The sequence below is a fragment of the Hesperophylax consimilis genome, chromosome 31, assembly GCF_061612785.1.
Source record: "Hesperophylax consimilis isolate HC1 chromosome 31, BYU_Hcon_1.0, whole genome shotgun sequence".
NCBI lineage: Eukaryota > Metazoa > Arthropoda > Insecta > Trichoptera > Limnephilidae > Hesperophylax > Hesperophylax consimilis.
Window position 1 is genome coordinate 7,996,310 of NC_142866.1, and position 12,535 is coordinate 8,008,844.

The 12,535-nt window shown below is 33.1% G+C and overlaps 1 protein-coding gene across 1 annotated transcript in view; it reads right to left on the reverse strand.

The window, feature by feature from the left end:
- The window catches only part of LOC149409398 (uncharacterized), a 138,914-nt gene extending 129,886 nt beyond the window's left edge, over positions 1-9,028 (reverse strand). The window contains exon 1 of the mRNA XM_089649788.1: positions 8,363-9,028. Coding sequence (XP_089505914.1) covers positions 8,363-8,722 — 360 coding nt within the window. The 5' untranslated portion in view covers positions 8,723-9,028. The remainder of the gene's footprint in view (positions 1-8,362) is intronic.
- Between the last annotated feature and the right edge of the window lie 3,507 nt (positions 9,029-12,535).

The window sequence follows — 12,535 nt, forward strand, 5'->3', positions numbered from 1 at the left end:
TCAATACCATCCAATTTCGGCAATAAAAAATCATTAATCATCTCTAGATAGCGCAATCCATTCACCGTAACTGTTGCTCCAGCCTCATTTTGAAAAATTAAGGTCCAATGACTCCGCCGGACCATAAACCGCACCAAACAGTCACACGTTGAGGATAGAGAGGCTTTTCAACAATAACTCTTGGTTTTTCCGAGCCCCAGATACGACAATTTTGCTTTTTGACGAAGCCACTTAGGTGGAAATTGGCCTCATCACTCAAGATGATTTGCATTTGATATACTCAAGTGAATTTTAATAATTTCAATGCGTTGTTGAAGCGTGTATCGTTCCATTTTTATTAATAGCGTAGTTATTTACTTGTCAAATGTCAAATTGACAGAATTGTGACAGCTTCAAAGGTAACATCTACCGAAATAGCAGGCTATTCAAAATAACACCTCTTATTGGAAAACCCTGTATAATATATATTATAGGTACAAATGCAAGTTCGTTACCCGCCTTACTAGACGATGTCTGTTCTGAGACGGGTAAGGGTAATGAAATGCAGAAGTGCACATGATATTTTTAATGAAATCACATTCCTCGGATTGGTGGATACTTTAAGTATCGCCCTGGTAGAAGACCATCATTCATAATCGATAGGAATAGCTAGATACTTCCCAACCCTCATCTTCCCCATCCCTGCCCCGCTCCCTTCAGCCCTGCAATATAACCCAAATGGGGATTCTATAGTCCCACTGGCTTGGAAGCAATTGTGACTCTTGTGCTGTATTAACATGAAAATTCAGTTTTCATTTTATTTCCGTTCTCTCCCACAGAGGTCATCAAATCATCCACCAACTGTATCTATAAACACACAAAAACTCAATAAGCGGCAACTTTAATCGTTGCAGCCGAGAACGTCTAAGCGTTGGCATCACCTGCGCTACGAACAAGAGACTCGGTTATTTGGATTATGACTTCTAACGGAGTTCTAATGTCAACGTCCATGTCTAGCCTCTCCCCTTTGCGCGAAATTATCCGTTCCAGTTATTAATGTTAACACCAGCTGGTTTCTTGTTTTACAAACAAGCTTCGAACGTGTGGTGCAGTGAAAACTACCAAATTCTATTCCTGAACACAATACAATAACACTATTAATACCCATCTGTTATAAAACATGTATTATATTGATATTGAACGACTAAAAAACGAAATACATGAAATTAAAAATAAATAACTTGTAATTCGTCATTGTTTAATCAAAAAGTATTGACATGTTTCAAAACCAATGGTTTCTCCGTCGGGATAAACGTATGATTTTATATTTTTATACGTTTATTGAAAGTATGTAAATTGTGCTGCTTGCGTAGTTATTGATGACACGAAGCAAGTTTGCAATATTGAAGAAGTTAAAAAAGTTATTAAAGAACGATAATCTCAACGTGAACTTCAGTATAAAGATTCGTAAAAATTGTCAAAACACACCCAAAAAGTTTCCTGCAGTTTTCTTAAACTGAAAGATTCAATAAAATATTTTAGAATAAAACTTGAAATGTAATTCTAATTTATTTTATTTGTTTAACTCACCATTTTTTAACTGTTAGAAACTTTGTAGAATTAGAAGAACTCATACAAATAGACTTTGTACTACGTCAGTTCTATTTACAATACAGTATCATTGAATTCATGTATCCAGCTGTTATCGTATCACAGAAGGCAAGTATGAAAAGTATTATTAGCATCCCTAAGAACCTCTACAGAAGAAAGCCTTAACGTTCTCAACTTTATGCCCATGAAACAATTATAAATGAAATTTTAATTCACATTTTAAAAAATGTACCAAAATTTAATCTTAATAACTCGGAATAAAAGAATACAAGCAACTCAATAAAATAAAATAAATATATCGATCCACGACTAAAACGACATTTCCATTTCTTTTCCTATTAAGATATAACCTTATTCCTCTAGTACTAAAAACCATTGCCAATTTAGCGGATTAGATAATAAAAATAAATACGTGGATTATTGAGACAGGAAGAAGTAACATTGAAGCAATGCTAATACCAAACTGAGATGAATGCTTTTCCTTTCTGGTTTATATCGCCTACGACCCACAACAAAGGGGTACCCCAGTACAGAAAGGGTTCGATAAAACCTCAACAGAATGACAAATCACCCCTTTAAAAAGTAAGTACGTAAATCTTGTCTTAAAAACATTAGTTTACCAAAAAATAATAATTAATATTTGACAAGTTCAAGTATTTCACCTAAAAATATAGACAATTTGTCTCGACGCCATCTAGTGAGAGAGTTAGCACTTACAATGCCTTTCTCATATAAAAATAAAGTTGGTTGTTTTCAGGTGAAAAAATGTAACAAGCAGTAATTGTTGAATGAAACACTAGTATATATTGAATCATTTTGCGGGTAAGAGATAAGCCGCCATAGCTCAGTGGTCAGAGCTGTCGACCGGAAATCGAAAGGACACGGGTTCAAGTCCCGTTAGCGTCATGTATCTTTTATCAGGAGATTTTTCAATGTGGATGAGTGTTTCAGGCGAATAATTATTGCTTGTAAAATAATTAATTATTTTCCTTTCTGGTTTATATCGCCTAGGACTCACAGCAAGGCGGCGCCTAACAAAGGATACCCCAGTACAGCAAGGGTTCCATGATAACTCAACAAAATTACAAATCCAACAGACCTATATAATGTAAATACGTGGATTATTGAGACAGTGCCTTGTATTTTTCTTTGCTATATTGTAAAAACTATACATGATTTTATTATAATATGATTTTTATTTGAACTTAATTCCCTGAACAAACACAAGAACCATCATTCTTTATCACGAAGAACAGCTATAATAATACTTTTACTTTGTACTAAACTGTCTTATACATGTACATAATATGTATTTGTAGAAACAAGTACATAAATACCTTTATTAAATAAAGATAAATAAAATACATGTCGTTTGAATAGTAGCTATTTAGTGCAACATGGTCGATAGCTGATTAATATGTAGAGGTTTTTTTTGGTGGCAATCGCGCACACTCACGTGACATATACGCATTTCTCCGAAGTTTGAAGACATTACAGCAGATAATTGACGCAATAAATGTCGGTCAAATTCCAATCGTCATTCGGCTCGGTTGGACTAATATTTACTGTACTTAAAACTAAGATGTTCGGTCTTATCCCTAACACTAGCCAGATAATCGTCTATAAATCGTGAAAAACAATTTTATTTATTAAACTATACGTACTTTCAATTTTCGACCAACCAGCCAATTTCAAATTATTATTTTTTTTGTTTGACTAAGGATCGAACCTTTCTCCCTAGGGTCTGGCTGTTAAACTACTGTGAACTTTTAAAATGTCTTTTAAATATCGCTAACACCTAAGCCAAATTCCAATTGGATAGTACTGACGTTTACTTAGTATATTAAGTAAAAAACATTATATTAAATGTAACGTCAACAAATTTGAAAAGTGTGTGTGTGAATATTTGCCACCAAAAAATGCATTTGTTTATAAAATGCATTGTCATTGACAACGAGCCTATCTGCCGAGTTTCAGCTCGATCACATATCAGGTAGTGAGTTAATTTCCACTTCCAAGATTTCATTTCATTCATCTATTAATTTATTCATTCAATCAACAAAACAAAATTGAATTCAAACAGATGTATTTAAAAATAAATAAAAACTTCTGAATATAACACGCGTTTGAATTCATTTTGCAAAAATTTGTTTCTACTGTTTAACACACGGAGTTTGTTTTAGAATTGTTAAAAAGAATTCCCGTCTCTAGCCTTTCGCAACATACATACTTTGTTCCAAAATACATACAATAACAGAACCATTTGCTGCTAAAACGTTGGCTATTTTCATATACGAAGCACTTCTGGCTACTAGTGGAACAAGACCACTTGAAACGGACCAAAGGGAATGAGCAATATCCGCCCGACAATAATCAATATACAAAAGACACGTGTTCCGTGACAGTTATGACTTTTCAATAGTCCGTTTTAGGCTCCTGGCCCAGTCCAGAAGATTTCCATCGATCAGTACCAGGAACTTGAACCCATTAGTGTCTGGTTATCAGTACGTCGATATAGGCACGTGTAATTATTAATGGTTCAAACATCACATCTCTTGAATTAGAGCTTTTAGATCTCAAATTCCGAGCTATTATAGTGATTCGTTGGCTGAATGCGAGATGATGATTGCTTTATTTTATTGTTTTTGAAGCAAGATGTAATGTATTACTCTTTATTGATTTTAAATTAAAATTCCATCCCATTTGATACTCCTGTGGAGCTTCTATAATAAACCGTATTTATACTAAAACCAGTCAATGATTTATTTAAATATTTTGAAATATTAAATGTAAATTATACGAACAGTACTTTTTAATTTTCTGAGCTTCTAAATTATCTGTTAGATTAGAAAGTCAAGCTCTTTGAGAATGGAAATCAATGACAAACTATCCGACATTTCTTCACACATGCTAAAATTCAACAACAAGCTGTGAAAAAATTTACGCATGATGCAACCATCAAAAGACCACTTTTCCTTAAAGTCCAAAGACCTTCAAAAAAAATTTTGAGCAGCGTGTATGTATTTCGTTTTTCTAATAAAATAACAATACAGAAAAGAACATCAACAAATAATGATAATGAAATGTCTAAACTGACTTCAAAGGTTAGCTTGTCTACTAAGTTTTCAAAAAAACCATTGGAACTAGTCGTTATTTTGTATAGCAGTGCGACTAGTTCATGTGACTTCTACTTCGCATTCTTTTCTACGACGAGAAGATTATGGCTGTTGTGTGCCCATCAAATTTGCTAATCACCTTTCTGGTGAGCCAGATAGTTGATGGCAGCAAAATGATTTTATTTACTTATATTTAAGAAAACATATATATACATATTATTATTATCTGAAAATACTTGGTGAATATGTTGTAGAGCCCTCGCAGGTAAAGATACTGTAGAGAGTGTAGAGGCCACTAAATAAATCAATACCGTACTCTCCACTGTTAATAAAATTGTCAACCCAGTAATTCATGGGATCGATTGTTTCAAATATTTAAAAATGTCTCACTGGGAATCGAACTTTAGATTTATTAGTGTTATATTACATTTATGAGTTATTCGAAAGTCAAAAGTTTGTATGAAAAAAACATACACTTAGTAAGACACCACTTTATTTTTGAATTAATAACAATAGCCAACCGGGTTTCGCTTGTCCCAAGCTTCATCAGGACTAAATATCAACTAAAGCAAATTAGATACAGGCACATATAAATATAGGTAAATGAAAACAATGAGTGAAAGAGATAAATTGATAAAGAGATAAATGATGATACATAAATAATAGTAATACAGAAGTAAACACGGAATACATAATTATCACAATGCATGGTGACGAATGACTACCTCTATGTAAGGATATTGGTGTGAGGTAAATAACATAGGCAAAATAAATATACCTTCTATAGTATCAGGAGGCATTAGAAAGTAGATTTAAATTTTATTGTAAGAAAATTGTCTGAAATTATCATCTAGCAAGAATGTGAGTTAAAAACATCACTAATGATTATACTCGATTGTGACTGATGATCATTGAATGTGATGACCTGCTAAAATAACAATGGAATAAAGATAAGGAAGGGAACAGCTTTTCCTAGATTCCCCCGCATCCCTCGTCACAATTGATGTGCATTAAATTAGTAACGCAGGCGCCGGGCATAATTGTATATACATATATGGGCATGAACGCAGAGATGAATACATTCACCCAACAATAAAAACTTAGCACATAATATCTGCATTTGAAAGAGAATGTAATTATACGAGTATAAAGAGTACATAAAGAAGTTAATAAAATTATTGAAATGTGCCCACTGTTTCGGTCAAATAAAAGCTTAATTTATTTTTCAGAAAAGTTTTTCACCAAATTTATCGTTTTGATTTTATGTTTAAAAAACAGGAGGATAATAAATCGTGCATCTTATTGACCCTAAAAAATCGAAGAAATTCATAATTTCGAATGAATCGCTATGAAAAATGATAAACAGAATTTGTGAACCGAAATTTTTATACCAAAAATAATATAGGTAAAGGTGCTGATAGCCGGGTGACAATTTAATCTGAACTAGATTTTTTTGAGATGATGTGATGCAGAGAGTGTAGACGTAACTTTTTTAAAAATTATTACAGCATAATTAATTCAAAATAATGCAAATTAAAAAAAAAATCTGTACGATGTTGCACTAGCCTTCATGCTCATAATGCACCTCGGGTCTTTTAATATTTAATTTAGTTCAAACTATCTTTGTTGTGACAACTTGCGAACATTGTCAATGTTTTCAGTGGCATTCACAAGAAGACTGAGGGCCTATCACTTCGGAGTTCATGCTCTTTTACCGTTACAAGTCGCATTCGGTTAGTAACAGCGATATATAATTAACATTTCCTAAGGAAAATAATTACCTTTGGGGATTTGACTTGCCTTGATTTGACTTGCCCACCGGCAGGCGCTTTCTGAACAAACAACTCACTTGATGAACCCGGGCACCTCTGCTAATTCACCAAACGTAGCGCACCTTCCAAATTGAAATTGAAAACTCTTTGAAAGAATATCAAATCAAAATTATGAATACGTTCACATAAAGCTGAAAATAATTACTCATTATCTTCGGCTGTTAGAGTCGCGCGTACAAGCTACAAGAAAATATAGTTTTAGTGGCTTGCGCGTATCAGCACGTTATGGGCTGTGACAACTATGACACTGAGAACATTTTCAAACTCTTTAAGGCGAAACTTAATGCCAAATCACTATTTTGATTAATCTTTACAACAAATTGGTGTACCTACATTATGAATACCAAAAAAATATGGTTTAGACAAATTGAAGGTTTTCCTATCGATTCGCTTGAGTAAAATACAAATAAAAAAATGAATTACTCAGTAAAAAATATAAATGCAAACTACTAATAAAAATATTTTCTCAATAGAAATGTATGAACGCATAAAGGAAACAACTTTAAAAAATACAGTATTATAGCTAAGATTATCTGTGACAGTTTCACTTGATTAACTTTTTTGCTTTCTTATAAAATTATTTACAAAATAAGTAAAAACCAGTTTTTTGCTTGAAATCGAACGTTTCTAGACTCCGTTTGTCAAGCGCTTTTAATGCCTATTACCTACGATATAAGGTATACCAAGAATATACACATTTTTGGCTTGTAGCTTCCTCTTAAGCACATCATACGTACAGTGTGTTATGAAGAAACAATCCATTGGCCTTCCGACTATAATATATACGGGTAACTCTATACTTTACATTACTCCCCCGTGACTGGTCAAGTAGGTCGGATGGATTACTTGACACCTTCGATAATCGTCAACAATTGTGTAATCATTTCATGATTAGTAAGTTAAAATGAGAAGAAGGGGATTGTAACAAAAGTTAATCGTGCTTTACAGCAGGGTTCGTTCGCTTAATTATTGACTACTCTTTCCACATCCATGAAATTAGTCACTAATGTACATACTAGAATGAAACACATGTCTACACTCAATCGGCCATTGTTTGAGGAAATATTTTGGAAATAATTCATGCCCACATTTTTAAGGAACTATTATTTATTTTATTATCCTTGCTCATATCTTATATATAAGTTCTGTTTGAACCGAAAGTAGGGTCTAATAATTATTGTTAGGGAGTATTTACAATTAAACACGTCTAGAAGTTTTACTAATAAGCGTATTTTATATTTTACACAGCTTTTAAACAACCATTAATATAGAGTAAATGGTTGTTTATCAGTTGTGTAAAATTAAAAAAATCTCAATTTCTAATTCCTCGTGTAATTTTTATACTCGTATTTATATCGTGGACGTATCTGAAATACCTCTTTCATTTTTAATGTTATTCGTAAAAAAATATATTTTTCTCGTTTGATTTTTCAAAGCCAGTATTGTTTTTGAATAGAGAGATGCTGTATATTAACCACTTTAATCATGCTCTAATGAATTTTTTTAAAGTTTTTCATCACAGGGAAACGACAAAATGCCAAAGCCGTAAGTTCTCATGAATTGAATGTTTCCGATCTTTATAAATATTAATAGATATTGTGTATTTATTTTAAATACTCGACAAATACCCACGTAATAGTGAGTTTGAAGAATCAAATATATTATTTTAACATACAATGGTAACAATTCCAATACACTTAAAGCCTCGATAGTATCTTAATAGTTCATTATTATTATTAACGTACTCAGGCCCAATGGAGTTCGGCAGTTCACTCCTGACTATTGTGAATGGTTAAAATGTTTTAAAGTAGGTAATTGAGTTACCATTGCCGCTGCTCTCAGGCAGTGTGGTTTAGTACACTTGGCGGCCAGGGCGTGATGGGGAACTCTAGGCCACATCAAAAGAATGATCACCACCACGAGCAGTAGCACCAGGAAGATGGTCAGTAGAACCAGACCACGGTGACCGATCTTTTCCGCCGCAACATCGAGGCTTCTTTCCACGTAGCCTTTGATAGTTGGCTTTTTGTCTGCGAAGCTCTCTGGCGTGGGGAGGCATATTCTGATTTCTTCAGGATCACATGTCTCCTCAGTTGCCAACCTAGCAGCATCAAATCCATTCTGATCTTGCACTTTGATATCGTCATCTTCGACCGTCATAGGTACCATCGTTTCTTCATCCATGTTTTGACTTTATTTAAAAAAATCTCTTTATTTTAATCAAAACTGCACACAACTATTAAGATTGCACTAATATTAACATAAGACTTACGATCCCAATATTAATTATTATTATTTAATCGAATCATTGTAGACGTGCAAACTCTGTTATTGACTGATTGCGGAAAGTAGGACAAACACATCAACAAATAATTTACAAAGCACTGCATGATGAGTTAAGATGATAGCTTATTCGTCTAGGTTTTTCGCGATTCATTGTCTGTGCTCGTATAAGCAAATGCGAATATGTTTCTCGCGGTAAGTAAGAGGAGTTTGACTGAGCCCGCTTCCAGCGAGGCACTGACGGTCCAGAGGGATCTAAATAAAAATCATTCTAACGCTAGTCATTGAACAAGACTCAATGATCTGCGTCCAAAATGGAAAATCTATTTTAATAACGATACTTGTGCCCCTACGTGATTTATCTGAAATTTTAATATTTATTATTTTGAAATGGGTAATAAGCCTTGTTGATAGCTTGATTGTATCTGTCGCTAATGCACGGTAAATTTCAATAGAATATAATTTTCAAAAGCGGCTGATCTTAGTTACATCGGTTTTCCACAATGCATGAGGTGGGCTTATGTTTTAAAGTAGCGCATTATAATATTATTCATGTATTTATCAATGTATTTTCAAAACAAAATTACTATCTTTTTCATAAAGTTCGTGAGAAAAGATATATTTGCTATTTACTAATGAAATGACCCTTGACTCTGTGCAAAAACGGGCGGTCCGTTTGATAGATTCCCCAATCTTAACAAACGGACTGCAATCTTTAGAGCACAGGCGTCAGGTAGGTATGCTGTCCTTGTTCTATCGGTATTACAATGGAAGATGCTCTGAGGAACTAGCGTCATTGATCCCTTCGGCACCGGTGCGTAGTCGGGATACACGCCAAACGCGCGCCCAACATTTGTACACGGTTGACATTTGTCACATGAGAACGGGTCGCTTCTACGATTCGTTCTTAAGTTCAACAGCTCGGCTGTGGAACGAACTGCCGGCCTCTGTGTTTCCTCCCTCCTACAACATAGGACTCTTTAAGACCCATGTTCACTCCTTCCTCTCCACAAAAAGACCCTCCACACAGCAACCCCAAAGATGACATAGGCCCTGAGGGAAATTATTTTCTTCAGGGCCTCCTGTGTGGAGTTAACATAAAAAAAAAAATGAAAACTATTTAGCAATGTCTAGAAAAGACATGACATGAATTTATTTACTGCGCAAATATTAACTGTTTCTAAGTGCCTTAAATAATGAAAGGTTATTTTTCCAAGCAAAATTCTGAAGAGTGTGTCAGAAAACTGGGAGTAATAAGTAATTAATTAAAAATTATTTCAACAATTTTGAAATTTTTCAAACGGCTCTAACGATTGTGAACATATTCCTATTTTTATTTAATATTATGTACAATGTGTATTGTTTATATCCCATTTTTTTTACATTAACCCCACTCAGAAGGTCCTGAGGAAAATAATTTTCCTAATGGCCTATGTCATCTTTTGGAATGCTGTGTGGGTAGGTCTTTTTAAGTAAATGATGGAGATGAAGTTCTGGGAAAGTAAAAAAGTATGAAGGTTGGGTAGGAATTTAGAGATCAGTGTGTCCAGAAGTGGACATATGAATATATCACCTCCCACGCAGCTGGTGGGCAATCACCCGAACCCCTGTCCGATGGATTCTCCGCCCATATAACCCATCACCTAACATTTATGTTGAAACAAGATAGTTTTATAACTTGGCATTTTGATTCAAATTTAATTAGGTAGAGGTGGCTATTTTTTCGGGTCAGAAAATCTCTACAAAGTTTGTTTTTTTATGTGAATACCAAACAAGAGTCGCAACTTCTCTCAACCATCTGGAGCAAGTGAGAATATGGCATCCAAAAGTGGGTTATGTTGTGAGGCTGGAGGAAGTGGGGAGGGGAAAGAGATTGGAAAGAGAATGGTGGGGAAGTAGCTGGATATACAGATGTTGTCACCAAACATGGCTAAAGCCATGTCAGGCAACGTTTCATTTCTGAATGGTGGTCTTACACCAGGATGATACCTAATATTAGTTTAAATGATTGAATTGTGAAATAACTAAATAAAATATAATTTACCCGCGCCCTCAGAAATTCATTTATTGAAATTTGGGTCATGGTATGCGTGCAAAGAGACAGCTTTAATTATAAACTTTTTTTCAGGGTTTGAATATTGGTCAAGTTTAAGAATGTGTGAAATTAAAAGGAGTTTTAGTTTTTTTTATTATTATTAAGCAACTTCCTGATAAATCTGAAGAAACTGTTTCTAACACTGTAATAAATCTTCTAGTCTAAGCTAAACCACTTCGAGAGAAAATACTTACTTTTATATGGAAATTAATCCGCCTAGTACAAACCTTTTAATCCAGTACCATTTGTATGTCACTTCCTGCTGTCGATTTCCACTTCAATTTGGTTCATCTTTTAAAGCCCTACTTACATTTGTTAAGAAGGAGTGTATAGCTTCAAAATGCCCTTTTCCATCTGTTATATATATATGTGTCTTTTTTTAGAAAATTAGAGTTGAGCAAGGCTTTGTGTTTCTTGTAACCAGATTTTATACCAACAATTTAAACATGTTTTAAGGCAGGAATCGAACCCACAACCTTCGGATCCATTATGCATTTTTCCCATTTCTTAGGACATCTGTTATTTTTATTACTTATATTTTTCGTGTATTATTTTTGATATATTTAAGCCAAGCTTTGTTACGTGTCTTGTAATCATGCTTTATGTCACAACAAATCATTCTTTATGCGTGGAAATCGAACCCACAACATCTGAATCCAGAATATATTGTTATTAATTACTGTACCATAACACCTGTTATTGTCTTTCTTGCCAGCTCGATTTGAATAAAAAATTGTTTTATTTCAGGTAAGGAATGGATGGTTATGTAAATTTGGATTAAATGCAAATTCAAGTAAGTAAGTACACATCAAATACATTTATTAATTTTGCATAGTAGTGCAGATATTATAAATAAATAAAAATCATTTGGATTCAAGGATAAATAACAAATACGTACATACATTTCAAATACAAGTATTCAGTATGTATAGTGATGTTGATATTAAACAAACACCTAAAACAATTTAGATTCAAAGGAAAAATGACAAATCCGCAAATATAAATATTTTTTTAATTAATGGTAAAATCTATTAAAATAGTTATTAAATGATTAATTTATTGGTAATCGAGGAAAATTAAACTGAATAAATAAATTAGGAATTGGCGAATTAAAAGTTAAGATAATACAATGAACAGGTTAATCACAGGTGCATTTCACTAAATAATTAAACTAACAGAAATGGTCAACAGATTAACTTAATTCAAAAGTTATACAATGTTTATGATAAAATCAAAATAAATATGGGTTATAATCAAAAGACAACGAATTTAATAAATGTACCAATCACAAATAACTGCACGAAGTGAAATGTGGATATTATTGTTTATTTTGATTAATATTAATGTCAATGGTCATAGTATTAGAAATTGTGACTAGGAGTACAAAATCGAGAAAACACACAACCACAACATTTAATGCCTAATTAATTATAAAAATTCAAATAGGAATTTTTCGAAGTAATATTTATACTAACATTTCGAAAAGAATATTATAATGAATTTAGGTCTTTTAAAAACTTATCATGATACTATTAACAAAACCTTAAAATAGATAATTTTTTTTAAGTATTTTATAATTTAAATGTATTTCAAGTAGATAATTTTCATAATAGTTACAA